The sequence below is a fragment of the Gnatocerus cornutus genome, chromosome 10 (genome assembly GCF_029298725.1).
Source record: "Gnatocerus cornutus isolate USDA-ARS CGAHR chromosome 10, icGnaCorn1.1, whole genome shotgun sequence".
Taxonomy (NCBI): Eukaryota; Metazoa; Arthropoda; class Insecta; order Coleoptera; family Tenebrionidae; genus Gnatocerus; species Gnatocerus cornutus.
Window position 1 is genome coordinate 2,514,288 of NC_142242.1, and position 19,093 is coordinate 2,533,380.

The following is a 19,093-nucleotide window of genomic DNA, read 5'->3' on the forward strand; positions in this document are numbered from 1 at the left end:
TGAAATTCTGCGTAAAATGAGACCCAAATTTGTTGAGTTTGCTTAATAAATAAACGAGGTATTGACCGAAAACTATTTTGAAGACGTCAATTTAGGGTGATTTTCAATCAATGTTTTCAAAATGAAAACGTAGTTTAATAGCTTTAAATTATACATCAGTCGAAAGAGGAGCTCGAAATCTATCTACTGGCCAAATTTGAGATCTATCGGACAAATAGTTTACAAGTTATGAAAAAAAATAAAAAAAAAGAAAAATTTTCATCGTTTGAGTCGGATTTTTTTTTCGCGAAAAATCGACTATCGAATTTTAGTCTTTTGAGAACATTTTCTAACGTAAAATGAGCCGAGAAACAGAATGGCGCAAACCGCATCTCAATATCTCAAATAGTTTCCGAGATATTTAACTTTAAAAATTGGGATCAATGAGAAAAAATGAAAATCAACTTTTCGAAACTCATCACTCTGACGTCACACGCTCCAACAGACGTCTCACTTTATGAACACACCCCAGCTGTTTTTTGTTTTTAGCCTCTGTTTTTGCTGTTTTTTGTGCTGATAATAGCCATGACCTTACCGGAGAACTTATTCTCCACAGTAAATCGCGGAACATAGTCTTAGTAATACTTACCACTCTTGCCAAATCTCAGCGCTGAACTTAGTTTCGTTTGGAATAAATTAATTTTTACTTTTGAAAAATAGCTTATTTTAAAAATCCATACCTCTTATGGTAACACAGCTACGGCGATAAAATTTGGTGGGCACTTAGTGGAAAAAATGGGCTTTCGACTGGTTATCAGTCCATGATTATGAATAATGCCTATTATGTGTAGAAGAACTTTAGAGAACTTGAACTGGGTCCATTTATTTTTTTATTTTTTTCTTATTAACGTCTGCCCTGTTTGGAATGAAATTTGGCCCGAACATAGCCTTAGTAATATTTACCATTCTTGTGAAATCTCAGTACCGAGCGTAATTTCGTTTGGGAGAAATCATTTTTTTTATTTTGAAATAGGGCTTATTTTAAAAATTTGTACCTCTTATGGTAACACGGCTGGGACGATAAAATTTGGTGAGCACCTAGTGGAAGGAGTGAGCTTTTGACTGGTTACTATATTTTATTAGTGGACAATTGCGAATAATGGCTGTTATGTGTAAAACTTTAGCCAACTTGAACTAGGTCCATTTTTTTGCTTACTTAAGCCTGCCCTGGCTGAGATCAGATTTAGCTGAAAGATAGTCTTAGTAACATTTACCATTTTTATCAAATCTTAGCGCAGATCGTATTTTCGTTTGGGAGAAATTAATTTTTTACTTTTGATAAAGGACTAACTTTAAAAATTCATACCTTTTATGGTACCACAGCTACGACGATGGAATTTGGTGGGCACTTAGTGGAAAAAAGGAATAGGCTTTCGACTGGTTGCTATATTTTGTTAGTCGACCATTGAGACCATTAGGAACAATGTGTAGAACTTCAGACGACTTGAACTAGGTCTTTTTTTTTGCTTATCAAAGCCTGCAGTGGCTGAAATCAAATTTGGCCGGAACATAGCCTTAGTAATACTTATTGTTTATGTCAAATCTTAAGGCTGAGCATTATTTAGTTTGTGAGAAATAATTTTTATAATTTTAAGGTGAGGTTTCTTTTAAAAATACGTCTCTCTCTTGCAAATACGACTAGAGTGAAAAAGTATGGCAGGCAGAAACAAGAACAATCTTTTTTTTTGTAACTACATATTTGCTTTACATTACTTGCAAGGATAAAATAAAATTTAAAAATGATTAAAATTGTCTATTAAATATAGATTTTAACAGAATATACAAAATATATTCTTTAATAGATAATAAATAAAATAAAAGAACAAGTATATTATATATAAAGATAATCCCATTGTTGACCTAAAAAAATCTAAAAATCCCCAATTAATTGATTTGGAAACAACCAACAATTCTTCAAATGAACAGAAATATTCTTTATCAAACAGTCTTTACTTCACCTAACAATTTCCTATGACATTAACATCCTTAACACATTGGCAACCATCGTAGAATATGACTGCTTACCAGAATTGCTACCTGAAAGAACCACCAGTGGTACCACCAAAGTATCCAAGTTACACAATATTTTAAAATATTTACCACTTCACACCATCTTACAACATACCAACAGAATAAACAACAAAATTTCGTTTTTGTTTTTATTGCCAAAGGGTTTAATTTTGAAAAAAAGGTCCGGAAATTTTAAATTGACAGCCTAAAATTAATTTTGAACAATTATGCCGAAAATAACTAAGAATTTTGAATTTAAAATAACTATTTATCGCCTAAGCGTCGCCGCATCCATCTTCACGTTGGTCTCTCCTAGGAGGGTCAGGCTTCTGGTGCTCATTATTCTGATTTTGGGGCTCAAATTGCCTGCGTAAGTTCTCTACGAAGCGAGGGTCTTGGTGCTGCATCTGGCTTGCGAGGTTTTGTCCCCTAGACAGAAAAAATTATTAGTTTTCATGTTATTGCAAAGTTGGAGGATTTTGAAATAATCAGGAGCTACAGGCTTGGGGTAACAGGAACCAGGAACCTTCCTATTTGGGTTTAAAGACTTACGCTTGGAAGAGAGCCTCGAAATTAGTGTCCCCTGATTGACTCATCGCCATAATGCCTGACATTCTATAATGTTAATAAAAAAAGCGTAAAAACAATGTTTTTCATCAATTTTTTGGACAAAAAATGAATAATAATCATACTAACATGTTCTGGAAGTCAGGATTTGCCATCATTTCACGAGCCATATGAAGGAAAGACTCATTGTTGATAAATTGGGTGATATCAATAGGTCTGTGTTGAGGCGGAGCTGCACTTTCTGTAAGAAAATAATGAGTTTTTCTGGAATTTCCGAAGAAAATTGCCTTACCCATCGAATCAATAAGCTTCTCTTTAGCTAGCCTTAAGTTGGCCTGATAACTAGTATTCTGTGGGTCATATTTCAACGATTTCTCATATGCTTTCACTGCCTCTGCCCAATTATTCAAATTTGAATACGCTATTCCTAACCTGCCATACGCCTTTCCATAGGTAGGGTCCAAAATCAACGCCTGCTTGCAGTCTTTTATTGCCTCTTTGTTATTATCTAGTCGACTGTACGCTGCCGCACGATTACAAAAATAAACAGCATTTGTGGGATTTGCATCAATTGCTCTGGGAAAAAAATACCTTGAGAACATTCCTACACCCTCTAGAGACCACTTACTTTGTGTACTGCGTCACTGCTTCCTCGTATTCCCCATTTTTCATCGCTGTGTTGCCCTGATTTTTGTGGTGCTCTGCAATTATTTGCTGCTCCTCAGTGACACCCTGGGGGTACAAAAAGCATAAAAGGGATTCCTACAAGGCCTACTTAATCTCCTACCTGCTCCCGTACCCTCACATGATTGAGAATGTCAACTTTATGAAGATTGTGTCTATCGTCACTCGTAATTTCATAAGCTGTCTCGAGGCACTGGATAGCAACTTCAATGGACTCCTTGCGTTCCTCTGAGAGGTCTGAGGTCCCTACTTCTTGCGTCAGAAACTCGAGAACGTTGTAAATTAAAGTTTTCTTTTGTAAATTTGACGTTTCCATTGTCATCAAGATTTTGCAAAAATTCCACCGTAAATGAGGAAAAAAATTATCCAAAAGGAACAATAAGGGGCTGAAAAAGACATTTGTGCAAAAATTTTGAGTCAAAAAAGCGACAATACTTACAAAAAACCCAAAAAACTACGAGAACTAACGTCAATATAAAAATTGGCTGTCAAGTAAATAATTCCTTAGCAACGGGTAGTCACGTGATTTTCCAAGCCACTATGTTTTTAATAGGGTGAAATTGGAACAGAAATGGTCAATTTTAATTGTAAATTAATTAAATATGGATAAATCGACTGTGATATAAATGTTTGAGGTTAAAAACCTCTCCGTCTTTGAAAATCCCTAGATTTGACAGCCAATATTATTTCGAGAAAGCAGAAAATCCCCAAAATCATTTAAAATAAAAGTAACTTTTTTTGTCTTAAAATCGTTATTTTAAAAGCTACACAAACGATACTTGGCCAGAACGTAACCCCTATGTAAGTGAATTTTTGTGCCAAATCTCAAAGCTGAGTGAGCTTTAGTTTGCAAGAAATTATTTTTTTTATTTTAAAACAGGGTCTTTTTTAAAAATTTGTATCTCTGTTAATAAGAAGACTAGAGCCACGAAATTTTGTAAACAGCTAGAGTAAAAACGGGGCTTTGTTTTTTGTGAACACATTTTTTTTCTGGCAAATCATGGAAAACAATTGAAGCGATTTGAAGTTTGAACAACTGATTTGGATTTGATTGGATACATTTGGGCGAAAACTCATCAACGGTTGTCCTGGTAAAGATCACATTTGCCCAAAAAATTGCCCTTGAAGTACACATTATTTGTGGCAAATCTCATTGCTAACCGTGAATTGGTTTGCGAGAAATAAATTTTTCAATTTTGAAATGGGACCACTTTTAAAAATGTATTCCTCCTTTAATAAGCCGATGGGGCGCCTGAAATTTTGTGGAAACCTATAAAAAAGATGGAGCTTTCTTTTGGATACCAAACTTTGTAATTCCAAAGGTACGTATAGTAATTATTATGTGTTGAACTTTCAACAAATCTGAATAGAAACATTTATGTAAAAAACAATCAAAGCCTGCCCTGGTTGAAATTATATTTGCCCAAAAGATGGCCCTTAAAGTACGTATTATTTGGACTAAATCTCAAAGCCGTCCGTAATTTGTTTTGCAAGAAATAAATTTCTAGATTTTTAAATGGGGCCCCATTTCAAAATTTATTTCTCTTTTAACAAGCCAATTAGGGCGCCGAAATTTGGGAAAAATCAATAGAAAATATCGTGTTTCTTTTTGGTTACCAAATCTGGTCACTGAAAATGTTCGTTTAGTAATTATTATGCGTTGAATTTTCAACAAATCTGATTGGCTATAGTAATGTAAAAAAATATAAAAGCTTGCCCTAGCTGAAATAATATTTTCCCAAAATATAATAATAATGTCTTATAACTCTTCAAGTTCAATTCATTGATTCATAATTAGAATCACACTGCAAATATTCATGAATCAGAAAAGTAATCAATTTTAAAATGTTAATCGTCTCATTTATAAATAACTCGAAATACTTGAGTGATGAAACTAGTAATTTTTAGCTCATAATTGACAAAAAATTTGCCTCAACTGACGTTGACAAATTGAACTAAATATTTGGAGCACCCACGCCTTTTTAAGCTGAAATTAGTTTTTGAAAATTTAGAGGTTTCTATTTTTGAACAACGGAAGTGATTCGAATAGGATTTTTGCTTGTTTGCATAAATAACGAAAACAATTCTTAATTAAAAAAAAAAAATTCTCACTTATTTGTTTTCGTTGTTTAGATTAAGTTAAAAAAGGTGAGAAAATAAAGAAATCGTTATTAAAAATTTGTTTTATTAACACAAATATAATGCAACATACACAAGGTGATGAAAAACGTTTTAAAGAGTACTACACTTTGATCATTAGGACTATACAGACTTACATGTTTAAAATAAAATTGATTTGAAAAAAAAATACGTAATGGACACTGACCCGCCCTTTTGATAATTACAGGGCAATTGAACACCAACTTGTGACGTATAAAGTGATGAAAATAAACAATTGAAAAATAGATAATATAGATTTAAACAAGTTGGTGTTGAATTAATTGTATATTCCTTTAGATAAGTTAAAAATAAAAGAGCTCATCAGCCATCCAGAAACTGTGGACATGATATTTTGGTTTGAAAGGTGTCTAATGAGTTGGTTTTTGTGTAAACATCGCCTGGTGGACGGATACTATTCTATTTGATAAGCTGAGTAGCTACAGTATAAAACGAGAAGTGCCATGCCAATATCAGTAGACACCTTACGCGACCTTGTGAGCAGTCATGTCTTGAAGGACCATGAAAATTTATATTTATTCACTAAATTGGTCCAGAACAAGTCAAAATGGTATATGATCGATGTACTCTTGTTACAAATAATATCATACAAAAACTAAGTCTATACACTTACATAAATACTGAATTATTCTACACTGCACATATTATATAAATATCTGATTCATATTCACGCAGATCTTTTTACACATAACTACATTTTTATACATCTTGAGTCTATGGGAGGAGGCAAATTATCGTAATAAACGAAATTCTGTATAGTGCATCACATTTCACTTGGCCTCTATCAACATCAAATTAGTACCTTTCCATTTGAAGCACTATTGTCCACTTATAAGTAATGCAACAACGTAAACTCAAGAGAAATATCTAAATACACTTCGCAACATCCTGGGATATTAAAGGGGCTTCTGTAAGTAAATAAAAAGTCATGTAAATGTTAAAACAAGAACAAAAAAGACAAAAAAACTGCACAGTGAGACAATAGCAAGCTAAGCGTGGCACTACAGATTGATAATGACTAACTATGATGTCCAACATGAAGTAGAGTTGATCTTAACGGCATAATACATGTCTATACCTACTTTGATCAGTCTAACAAACATAACTATGTGATGCTATTGACTTACACTGAGGATGATAGGTGAATGACAGTGAGTCAGCAGTAACATTTCAATCACCCATACTTCTCTCAAATACTTCAAATCTATACTTAATATAAAAAATGATTGAGCTAGACAAGAGAAGTACGTTTTAATCATGAGTTTCAGTTACACCTGCCACCAGTGGCACAAATATGGACATAATAACAATTACGATAATCACATATATTTACACTATAACTGCAATTTAAGCAACGGTGAGCCGCGGCCCCACTGCTTCCATACCTTCAGGAGGTACTCGAACACAGTCATTTGATAAGGATCCATTCACCGCTCCATTCGTCATCGCGTACAGATCCGGAGTTCCCTCAGGAGGACTGCACAACGTCTGGACCGCCAAGTGTAACCTCAAGTAATCATCACAGGAACCCCAAATGCCCGGCCTCTTGTTGTGGTAAAGCTTTGAGTACATATATACGTCCACGTGGTTGTCATACATTAAATGCTTCTTCAGCGTTGTCAACACGCAGAAAGAGGACGCCTCGCTTCCACCAAACCTGCGAAATTTCAACGTGCAAGACAAAATTTGGGATAAAAAGAGTTTTTTACCTATCAACGACCACAATAGGTCCGTTTTGAATACCCATGTCGAGTACGGTGTTTGGTAGATGGTAAACTTCCCCAATGCTGCAGCAATGGTGCGGCCAATTCGTGCAATGGATCATTTTTACTGGGATTTCGTAGTCATCCTGTAAAGACTGCATCGTGAAGTCTCTGGTGACATACGTAGATTGTGCTTGTTCGTTGACTAATTTGACTTTGTAAGAATCCGCGTCGACGGTTTCTTGATCCATAGGCCAGAAAACTTCAAATTCTTGATTATCAATAATGCTAAGCATCACAATAGTTTGTGCGTTATGGTCCCAGACCATCTGCCAAAAGTCTTTAATTGTAGTTTTAAGAGGATGCTGCGTAATTATAAATTCGCGAAGACTATGAAAACCTTGAATCCAAGTGGCGTTAATATAATCAGAACCATCCTCTCCCGGCTTTGGGGTTAAATGTACACGGGAACTTTCCACCGGCAATATATTTGCCGTTCTATTCTTTGGCTGATTTATCACTTTATTTGCCGAAACGAGATTAAAGTCTTTACATTGAAAACTCGTGACTAACTGTAAGGAACAAAAGAAGTTAACAGTCACAGAAACAGAATTATGGCAAAAAACTCACCTTAAATTGGATGTCAACTGGCTTCCACAATTCACTCTTCTCTTCAGCGTCAATATTTTGTAGCATCTGAACGTAACGAGGAAATTGCTCGCGACTTATGTTTGTTTCTCCGGATTCTATAGCTTCCAACAGTGCGTCATGGATGAATATGTATTGTTCTTCAGTCTGTACCAAGAAATTTCTTTGGGAGCGAATGTGGCGCAAGAAACCGAATATGTTCACTTCGCCGCGACTACGAATTTGTCTGAGCATAGCATCTAAAACTATGTAAGTGCCGGTCCTACCGACACCAGCACTGAAACAAGAAAAAAATTTAATTATAAATATACCGCTGCATCCTACAATTTTTGAAAAAAATACCCTCAAAGCCACTTCAAAGAGAGTTATCAATTATTTCCTATTATTTTAGGAGCACACAGAAATTTTCAAATTATAGGGAAGAAATCACATGTAAATTTTACGGAAAACGCAAGGGAATAAAATAAAATTCGAGTTGTGGAAGTTCGATTGTATTACATAAAATAAACCAGAATTTTTTTTATTAATTTAAAAATGATTTGGGGTTTTTTGGGTGTGGGTTGGCAGCCCTAATGTAACAGCTTCATTGGTGTTCAAAATTGTTGGGTGAAGCTCAATTTTGTGAAAATTTAGTGTGAAAACTCAAAGAATAATGACTTTGTGTGGATTTTCTCTGCAGTTAAGTGACTTTTCTTGTTGGTGATGGTGTTTTTGACTTTGAAGTGACGCCATCGTGAGCTGAAGACGCAATGTAAGTTACCAAAATTATTTTATATTTTAAGGGGGGCAAAACTAATTTATTCGGTCGAAAGGGACGCTAATTTACCCAAAAACGAATCATTTTTGATTGTTTTCGGCTTTTAAAGGTGTTATTGGTATCTGGGAAAATTGGCGAAGGGTGCGACATCTATCGTCGTTCGTCTGAAACGCTTAAACGGTGAACAACAAAAACGGCCTGTCTTTGAAAAGTGTTTGTGAACCGTTTTCATTGTTGAATTTTGCAAATTAACAATTTAAAACACTCCTTGTTTGTGTCAAGGCCCTTTCTTGCTTATGACAAAAGTGATTTGTTTAGTATTTCAATAGTCAAATGTGTCATTGTTCAAGAGTAAATTGGCAAGAAATGTTAACATAACTAAACGAATCAAGCTCACTGGCGCTGTTAAATGTTGGAAGTCTTGTAGTTACAATTTGTTTCATGAGATACTGAAAATTGGCAGAAACGCACGCACTAAAAATATAAGATTGAAAAAAGCCAAATACAGCTACGTTGATGTTAGTTTTAAACCAGAGCCGAATTACAGAATAAAATCGTCAAGAACTATTAATCTGAACCGCCTTATGTCTACAGCAGCCTTCTTTTAAATGTCCGAAGAATGCTTGTTTCTTGAAGACAATTATCTGCATCGTAGGGCATTTTAAATAAACAAAAATGTAAATTTTTGTTGCTTGTTAGATACTGTTGTTCACCGTTAAAACCGCCATTTTCTAGTTTAGTTGCGCCATCTACTGACACCCGAATAGCCCCCATATCAGTATCGTGTGATTAATATTGTTTGTAATCGAGTCAGCCTTGCAAATTAATTTGTCGATATGTCTTTGATAGATTCGTACTGACAGCTGTCAAATGGTTGTCAACTGCAATGCCAAAAGTGGGCAAACAGCGAATCAACGTTGAAGGTGTTCTTCCATTCTGTATCTAAAACCTTCCAGAATTTCTTTTGATCCTCTTTTGCCGCTAGATTTACCTATTTTCACAGTTTCGGTTGCCAAAGTTCAATGTCAGATCGCTAGGATGAATTGCCGATAGACATACGGATTAATTTTCATGGATGATTCGATTACAAACAATAATGATCACACGATATTAATTTTACATCATAATTAGTTCAACCCTTAAGCCCCGTTTATACGCTCATGCCATTTTTGCAAACTGGCCATTAATTTGCAATCTCGTGGCGAATCAAAATGAAATTAAAACATAAGAAAGTAAATTTTACATATAAAACAGTTTTAGAAACCTTTTAATATCTGACTATTTCGGAAAAAGTGCCATTTTCTGTCGAGACACATTTTGGTCAAGCCAAATCACAAATCATGCCAGCATTTATTCACGTTCGATTTAATTATGAAAGTCAATTTGCGTAAAAGGAATTTTTAATATAAGAAATGCTTTTTTGCTTAAAAACGGTGAGACATACCGTAAACTTTAAAATCCGTGACCTTGAATGGACAATAGTGCCGTTTGTGCAAACTGGCTGTCAATTTAAGGTCCGTTTAACGCTGATTGTTTGCGCAAATCAGTTAAGCCTGAGCGTGTAACCGGACCTTTATGCAACCGAGCGACTTTTTTTTATCGATTTCGAACGCTAGTGCTGGAATAAAAACATCCTAAACTCAAAGCAAATAGAAGCGTTTTTAGTACTGTACGGTGAAAAAGACACTTCTTCATAGAAAAAATTAACGATATCTTTGATAATAATCTTTTCTAAGTCAAAACTTTCAATTTTTTTGCTTTAATCTGACGGTAAAAAAAATTGGGTCTGATTAGAAGCGTGTCGTTTACCTGCAATGAACTATTATTGGTCCAGCGTCTGGAGGATTGGCGGCGGCAGATTTCTTAACGAAATGTAAAACAGGAAGAGGGTGATCGGGGGTCCCATGGTCGGGCCAGTTCGTATAATGATATTGATAAACTAACTTTTCTGCCATAGCTGCTTTCTTTTTCTTAATCTGAAATTGTTAATGAATCTTCACGGTCCAACAGAACTCTTAACGTACCCTAAGATGTCTAATTTGCAAAGTTCTCACTGTGTATGTTGCCATAATGTCTTCTTTGACTAGCTTCACTTGGATAACTCCATACGTTTCTGTTCCTTCTTTGGGCCAATACATATCACATTTCCTCTGAAATTATGAACAGTTAGTGTCATGCTAGGGTCATAACGCAAAGAAAGTTTTAGTAGTGTTGCCGAAAACAAAATTAACGCAAATCTCTAGACTAGCAAGTAGTGACATTAGTGAACGCAAGGGTCACACAAATACCTCAAAACGGTCTGAACCAAACTTGGCGAATGGATATTTAAGTGAATCCTAGTAAAATAACGAAATTATCAAACTACACTACCTAGTCAGTAAATAGAAATGTGACAGCAAATTACTTACTCTTCCTCTCTCCACTAAATTTGTTATCATAACGATAATGTTGACTCTCTGCTCCCACACCATCCTCCAAAAACAATCGAATGTTGAGGGTAGAGGACCTTGAGTACCAATGTACGCCTTCGACCACTGGAATCCATCGATATAATTCGCGTTAATATAGTCAATATTTTTCTTTTGACCGGGCATCTGCAGCAGTTGAACCCTGCTGTGGTCATCTATAAAACAAAACAAAAAAATCCACCAAAAAAAACACAATTATAATGTACTTACAAGCAATTATGTTAAGATATCTATTCTTCACACGATTGTCAGGGTGTTGAGAATGCTCGGACGTATGTTCATCAGTAGTCGCTTCCGCCTGTATCGCTTCGTACTCCTTACTAAATCCAATGTCTCCATCAGCATGTAACTCAGCCACATGCTTAGGAAAAATATGTACAGGTATAGCTCCTTTGTGTTCACTGTTCCCATCAGGGGGCGCATTCCAGTCTAGAGAAGCCGTTGGTACAGAACATGGCGGGTCGTCTAGATAATAATAGGAGACGCGAAAGCATTTTCTGAAACAAAGCACCGCCATTTGTATATGTAAACAGGATGCAGCATTTATTATGTCAAGGGGGAACTGATTAATTAAGCTATTTATACTTACCTCCAGAGGATAAAAGCTGAGACCGCCAATAAAAACGCGAAGCTGGCGCAAATGACACCGGCCAAAACACCGGCACTTAATTCGTGCGTAGTGTGTCGCATATATTCTTGCATTTTGTCACAATCTGACTGCATGCGAACAGTTCTTGGTTCTGACATCAGGCCTTTGATGATTTGCCTCGTTCGGTTGCTTCTTGTGGATGCTTGAACTCGGACTTGATATTCAGTGTTGGTGGTAACATTCTCAACTGAATACTGTAAAAAAATTCCTGTATATTGTAAACATTCGTCACATTTTGCGTTTTGACAAACACTATGTGTCATTTATTTATTAGCATCACGTACGTCTAACTGCCATAATGTATTCATAATCAGACCTTCGGGGAAGGTCAAGCCTGATCATTAGATTGCATTAACTTTTATTTGTCGGATCGTCAGATTTGTAACCTGTGTGACATTTAACAAAAAGCGGTTGATCTTCGAGTTACGTCGCGATATGTATATTAATGAATGAAGAATAATGACCTGAACTCAAACTTCTTCAGAATTCGCTAATGCGTTTTATATCAACACAATCCTTGACTTAATAGAGTTGAATGAAAGATTACTACCAAAACAAATACAACGCGAGGTTGCATTCACAAATAAAGTTAAGTTCGATTCAACGCCATTTTCTCTGTATTTTTCAATCAGAAACAATACCGTCCCGTCAAAGTTTATTAAAGCAATCAGCTGATAATCACCGAAGTAGCAACACGTATTTGCTAAAAATCAACCGACTCAAATGGTTTTAACAAAGTTTGTGTAGATCAGGGTTTTATCCTCTTTTGTCGATGGACATATGGGTTTCTTTAAGGAGCTTCTGCTTTATACAGTTTATCAGACGTGCGCGGCATGGAAATTGAAATCCAAAATACAGATGTTAGCTTCGTAGCAATTACGTTTTATCTGTAATAGTTTGGTGGAAAAAACAAACTTTCGTAAAGCTTTTGAAAACTCTGACGTTTAATTTGGTGGTATAAACGTATCTTGACGATAAAAAAAATCAAAACTCTTTCTAGATCTGCTTACATTCGGTGATAAGAAATTGCTATTATCAAATTATCACTTAGATGAATAATGCATTGAAAATTACAACCTCGAAAAATTGTGAGAATCATTTGAGATAATTTATCATTTACACAAAAAGCTGATAGACTGACGGGAGATGATTATGGATGTGCATCATTAAATTTGACTTTATCTTAATAATGAAGCTGTTTAATATTGCTATTGTGGTTTTCTTTACAGACGTGTTTCATTAAGAATTTCCGTAATTAAAAATGAACAAAATGAAAATAGTCTTAATATGTATCACGCTTTAGTTGAAGTATCTCAGTGTACACGTAGGTGCCCTATTTATAGAACACATTAAACTAGGCAGCAGAAATAACCAATCAAAAATGTGGAATGAATAGAGTTGTTAGTTTTCGCATTATTCAATAATAATTGGAGATTAATTTTTTATGTTTTTCAAGATTATCGAATTACCAAAAAATTTGCGTTCGTCGGTTCAGCAATAATTTTACTCGATTTCTATTTGTTTTAAAGATCCACATTATAAATATTAAATTGTTGAAATATGATTACCGACATGAGCGTGTTAATTTTAGGTTTGCATGGTTATTGTAAATAATTTCCCGTATTTGCTTTTTTTTGTGGCTTGATGAACTTACCGACGTGTCCAGGTGGTCCTTGGAGGTTTCTATCGGTATAGTCTTCCAAATGCGATTATTTAGGCTGATGTATATGTAGTAGAAATCAATAGAATAATAAAACTTCTCAGGTCTGGCCCACTGAAAAAATATAGTATCTTGGGTTTGACATGTTAAGTTTAGTATTCTTGGAGGACTGGGTCCACTGATGTCTGTGGTGTTGAATATGGGGTCAGAGGGTTCTCCCTCATGACTCTTGGTATAAGCCTTCACCCAGATTTTGTACTCAGTGAATGGTTCTGTAAGAATGTTATTATAAAGAATTTAAGGTGGTGGTGGGTGCTACTCACTTAAATTGGTTAAATTGTAGGTGATAACCGGCGAAACATGTTTAATTTTGTCTCTGTTCATGTCAGTATAGTTGTTGAACATGTAGTAAACGCGGTAGCCTTCTATGGCCCCATTGAGCTTTTCAGGTTGGGTCCATTTGAGTGTAATGGTATCAGACGAGACGTCCAAGACTGTAAGATCTTGGGGTTTGCTGGGCACTGCAAAGAAAAGGTGTGTCAAGTCAAGATCATATTAAAATTGAAAGTTAGTCAAGTAAGAGAAGGGTTTATCAACATGGTACCTGTATTGTCTATCGTGGTGGTAAACTCTGTGGTAGTGAGATCAGCGGCGACGATTCCGGAAATCGCGACCAGTAAATAAACAACATGACCCATCCTAACACAATGAAGCCTTCACTCAGAAGTACTAATTAGTTGTTGTGAGAAAGTTTCCATTGTAAATCGACGTGTTTACAAGAAAGACGCTGGCGTCGTTGAGAGGGTCGAAACTGTCCGTAAACGAGGGTTCATTTCGCGGTGTGAACGGCCGAAAATCGCGAAGACCCGATCAGCACCACCCAGAACTGTGACAGCACAGCAAACAACAAGCGGGGATGAGAGGAGCTAAGGGCGAGAGACCAACATGACCGGGAGACCGGAGTGTTGAGCGACAACCGTAGCTACCAGAAGCGCAGGCTCATGATGGAGAGGGAAGTTCACGTTCTGCGCGTCTCCGATCCTGCGAAGGCAAAACGGTCTTCTGCTCATCTTTTCGCTTTCCTGCAGCATCTCTTAGTCACATGCTTTGCAAGTTGCATCTGTCGTCATTACTCGCCACTTTGTTCCACTCGGCGCGGACCCAATCCACCTCTCCGGGCCACCTGCTACTCGAAAAGCCTTTGTTCTTAGAACAAAAGCTTTACAGAATGCAGCTTGCCTCATTTTAGTTAAATTCGCTGTTATTTTAATTGTTTCTTAATTATGAACGCCGGCATGTGAGCTTGTCCGATGAGACGGTTTTTTCGATGAATTCCAGAAACATGTGAGGAATAATGAGGCCGTAGTGTAATGATAAGGGGGCGCACGCGCCGCCAGCTTTGTCCCGAAAGCTTACTTAGGGCCTGGTGTATTGATTCATTCGGGAGCGGATTGAGCACATGGTGCAAAACTGTAAGAGTTGAGTTAGTAGACTTCTGTCTCTTAAGTCATCTTGATTGTAGAAATTTATTATAGTTCCAATATGGCATCGGTATTAGGGGAAAAATGAGCTTTTTATATGGCGACTCTAATTTCGAAGATGGAATAGCGTGAGTAACGCACGTCTACCGGCGACGGCAAATTAAGGATTTTCTCGCGTGTTTACCATTCTCGCTCATTGATATATATAAATTCGGGGTTAAAAGTACGAACAGCCGCGAACTTCGTATAAATAATGGACGTGTTAGACCGTCCGGGTATCTTTCCCTAATCAATCGTTTCGATCGAATGATAGTCTCAGACCCGGGGCCAAACAAGATGAGACGTCCGAGCCAGGTCTCCATATGAGCCTGGCAATTCTGCAAATGATATCCTAAAAGCTTAGTTTTACTCAACCGAAGAGGGATTACGGCGCTCTAGCTGAATAAGCGCATCTAGACGCTACCTAAAAATATCAACTCTACTACTCAAAAAAAACTGACGACAACTCGCTTAGAAAGACAGAAACTCATTAAGAACACGATTATAGCCACTAGCCAGGAAGTGGGGTAATTACTTACTATATAATGTCACTCTCAGAAATACAATCATTAAATGTTTTTAATTCAAACACACATCTCAAGAGATTGACAGATAAAAACTCCACCACTTAACTAATGAACAGTGTTAAATTGGAAGGAATTCCAGAAATATTCTCAAATTTTCTTATTTTTACAAAACATTGAGAACAAGATTCTAATGAGATTTAAATATCCTCTCGTGACTCAACGTTGGTGAGTAATGTTACCACGAAATCGTTTATTCCTTTCTAGTAGTTCTATTTACTCCTTTATTCTATATCGTAAAATCGTTCGCTTTATATTGATCACTTTATTTCACCATTTTCAATTTTATAAATATGAAATTTCATCATAAAAGCGAAAAGCTTTTTTAGTTCAAGTAGGGTTGATATTTGGATTTCAGATTTTTACTGAACCAAGGTAATGGTAGCAGTGACGAGGTGTATTTTTCTTGTCAGAAGTACTTAGCTCCACAACTTTACGAAAAATCGGCGTGTGCTTTAGTAAATGAGCCTCGATAATTTGTCTATTTTGTTTTCTTTTTTAAAAACGAGGATTGTGTGAGGTGAGAAGCGAAGCCTGTAATTAAAAAATAATGCTTTTTATGGTCGCTGATTTAAATTGTCCGCGTCGACGAGATCCGGAAGGTCTAAAATTCGTAATTTTGGTAATTTTAGTACAACAGTTATGAAATTTCAGGAAATTACTAGTTTTTAATCGTATATTATCTCTGTCAAATTGTGAAATTGTAAATCAAAAAATGTAAATTTTAGAAATTTTTATTTTCAAGGCGAAGTCGAAATCGGTAAAATTCGTAATTTTGGTAATTTTAGTGTAACAGCTATGAAATTTCTGGAAATTACTAGTTTTCAATCGTATATTAACTCTGCCAAATTGCGAAATTGTAGATCGAAAAATCAAAATTTTAAAAATTTTTATTTTCAAGGCAAAGCCGAAATATGAGAAATCCTTCGGTAAAATTCGTAATTTTGGTAATTTTAGTGTAATAGCTATGAAATTTTAGCAAAATACTAGTTTTCAATCGTATAATAACTCTGTCAAATTGCGAAATTGTAAATCAAAAATCTAAATTTAATTTTTTTTTTATTTTATGCCGAAATATCTCCTAAAATTCGTAATTTTGGTAATTTCTGATTGATTAGTTTTAATATAGCCGTAACGATATTTTCCGCGAGTCTTATTATGAAATGGCATTTTTAAAATGTAGCAATTTTATAAAGAGATATATTTTTTGATAAGGACCATGTGTACGTTTTTTAACGCAGAATACGTAATTGATTGTGCTTTAGTAAATGAGCCTCGATAATTTGTCTATTTTGTTTTCCTTTTTAAAAACGAAGATTGTGTGAGGTGAGAAGAACCGAAGCCTATAATTAAAAAATAATGCTTTTTATGGTCGCTGATTTGAATTGTCTGCGTCGACGAGATCCGCAAGGCACGCTATGCTCCGGTAGCAACTTTAATATCATTCCAAGTATAAATAATATTACAAACTTGCTGGGAAGCAACAAAATGGATAGCTGTTGGAAGCAAAGACATGATCGCATTTCCAAAGTGTATCATTAAATTCGACGTTATGACTGGGTAACAAAGGATTCAGTGCACGTTGAATGCGGTGTATGAGCAACAACGGAGCTTAATTCCTGGTTATTTGAAGTAATAAAATCAGGTCATACTGCGCCAGCCATGCGCCCATACTCACCACCTTCGTCGGTCATGACGAGGACTGTAGTGTTGGGTCCCGGTCCTTCCGGATTGAACACCTGCAGCGAGACCAGATACTGGGTGTAGGTCTCCAAATTTTGTATGGTGTGGCTCTGGAACAATAAGAGATAATGTAGAGGAATGAGTCCCAAGTTGGCGACCCGACCCAAATAAACACGTGTGCGATTACGGCGTGCTTAAGCGGTCCACAAGGAACTGTCGGTATCGGCAGAATCGGCGAAGCGTCGAAGGAGTGGTGCACACCCGCCGCTAATTCATGTTAGGAAATCGTAATGAATGTGACCGTCTTTATTGCTACTTTACGGCTCTCTGCCCGAACTCTCCACTACTCCATTAAGTTCGTTAAAGCCGCGTGCCGCAACCCTATAGCCGCACATTAAATCAGCACGTCGCGTTGCCGTGTCACCGCTACAATTGCGATATCACAGATCTAGCATGTGTGACGTCTTTGGTTTTCTTGTAGGCTTCAGAAATTTACGTCGGGTTAGGCTGTTACTATCTGCTCCACCGGCCCCTACTCACTTGTCACTTCGAAGAAAGTTCCATTTAATATATAACAAATAGACCCAGTCAATAACACACCACCGCAGGAACTAATAATTCCCCCACCAAACAACTTGACGCTTTCTTTTCCTAATATATAACCCCCCCAAAAAAAAAAACAAAAACGTAAAAATGTCACGTTCTCAGCTACTGTTCCACAAATGGAAACTTCACAGACACGACGAATCAATATAGGCAATAATAAACAAGAATTAGATCATCGTTCCTTTATTCTCTTCGATAGCTAGGGAGGCAGATCGTTCTAATTTCTTTGTTCCTATATTTTTACCTTTGCCATTGCCCATTACTTCTGGTATATCTACATCTATTTATGCATATAACTCGCATAAAAGATATGTAAAACTGTCTTGTGCGTCAAAACAAAAATAAGTAACACGTTATGATTGCTTGGAAAAAGACGGTTTTATGATCACCACAAAACTTTTGGCCATAACTTCCATTTTATTATTATGGGTTGTATCCAATTATTGGTCATCTTTTTATCAAGAAAATAATTTTTCACTCTTCACTTTTTGATATAAGAATAAACAGCTGTATTTATGTAGTTTCAAGTCCGTTCGCTAAATCAGGTCTGGATTTAGAGATATTCTTGAAAATGTTTTTTTTTTTGGTTCAACTGTACAAAAATTACTTTTCTTTACATCGATTTTTCATTGTAATATGCATCATTGAAAAGACTGGGATCTTGTCTTTTCGACCCGCCGACAAATGGATTGGAAGCTACAGGACAAAACAAAAAATGTACAGAACTCAAAACTTTTTGTTATTTTTTTAAAATTAAACTAAATTATCACTAAAGTTGATAACTCTGATAATTTTAGTAAAACTTGAGAAACTTACTACTTTGTATTAACTCCAAGACTTAATTGTTTAAATTAGAATGTAAATCTATTTTGGTGGATATTTATTCCGGAATTTTCAATGCTCCATATCTCCGGAACTTTGACACATATCTCATCAGTCATCTGGTTGGAAATTTACAAACTACATAGAGGTGTCCGGAAAGTCGCGCACCACCGTGATACTGTATCATCGGACATTGCCATAGATCACCGAAAAAATGTTAAAAAAAAAGTCTTCAATTTTTTGAGATATGATGAGTTGAAGAGGACAAGTTTAATGCCAAAATTAACGATTTCTTTGAAATAATTTATTTTAGGTTCAAAACAATTTGTTATCCAAAGGCATAGTGAAAAGTTGCAAAATCAGTTTTGTCTACAAATCGTTCGAACAATCTATTTGGAACTCGACATTCCGAAAAGTCGTTGTCATTCATTACCCTTGGTTATGGCAATAGCGTCACCTGATTACTTTTTGTTTGTTCAAGAAAAAAGTAGTTTTGTAGTACTGTTGTAGAACTT

The 19,093-nt window shown here is 36.0% G+C and overlaps 2 protein-coding genes across 5 annotated transcripts in view; both read right to left on the bottom strand.

Annotated features, from left to right (window-relative positions):
* Positions 1-1,986: 1,986 nt before the first annotated feature.
* LOC148167121 (small glutamine-rich tetratricopeptide repeat-containing protein beta-like) lies at positions 1,987-3,976 on the bottom strand. Of its 2 annotated transcripts, XM_088047418.1 has the most exons (7): positions 3,740-3,976; positions 3,404-3,686; positions 3,245-3,348; positions 2,909-3,192; positions 2,746-2,857; positions 2,602-2,664; positions 1,987-2,478 (listed from the first exon to the last, which is right to left on the bottom strand). In XM_088047418.1, exons 2-7 carry the CDS (start codon positions 3,620-3,622, stop codon positions 2,325-2,327), a joined length of 936 nt encoding a protein of 311 aa, XP_087903544.1. In that variant the 5' UTR covers positions 3,623-3,686; positions 3,740-3,976; the 3' UTR covers positions 1,987-2,324. The 2 variants fall into 2 exon arrangements, with proteins under 2 accessions (XP_087903544.1, XP_087903542.1); XM_088047416.1 differs by having other exon boundaries at positions 2,746-3,192.
* A 1,492-nt stretch (positions 3,977-5,468) lies between these two features.
* Ptp99A (Protein tyrosine phosphatase 99A) overlaps positions 5,469-19,093 on the bottom strand; it is a 138,607-nt gene continuing 124,982 nt past the window's right edge. The window contains exons 6-18 of one of the 3 annotated variants that reach the window (XM_088047287.1): positions 17,146-17,260; positions 13,687-13,884; positions 13,358-13,635; positions 11,644-11,897; positions 11,265-11,551; positions 10,995-11,209; positions 10,875-10,922; positions 10,611-10,736; positions 10,396-10,562; positions 7,812-8,106; positions 7,188-7,753; positions 6,864-7,135; positions 5,469-6,386 (exon numbers count right to left, since the gene is read on the bottom strand). In XM_088047287.1, coding sequence (XP_087903413.1) covers positions 6,346-6,386; positions 6,864-7,135; positions 7,188-7,753; positions 7,812-8,106; positions 10,396-10,562; positions 10,611-10,736; positions 10,875-10,922; positions 10,995-11,209; positions 11,265-11,551; positions 11,644-11,897; positions 13,358-13,635; positions 13,687-13,884; positions 17,146-17,260 — 2,862 coding nt within the window. In that variant the 3' untranslated portion in view covers positions 5,469-6,345. Of the gene's footprint in view, positions 6,387-6,811; positions 7,136-7,187; positions 7,754-7,811; positions 8,107-10,395; positions 10,563-10,610; positions 10,737-10,874; positions 10,923-10,994; positions 11,210-11,264; positions 11,552-11,643; positions 11,898-13,357; positions 13,636-13,686; positions 13,885-17,145; positions 17,261-19,093 lie in introns of all 3 variants that reach the window. The other 2 variants (XM_088047288.1, XM_088047289.1) reach the window with 2 other exon arrangements.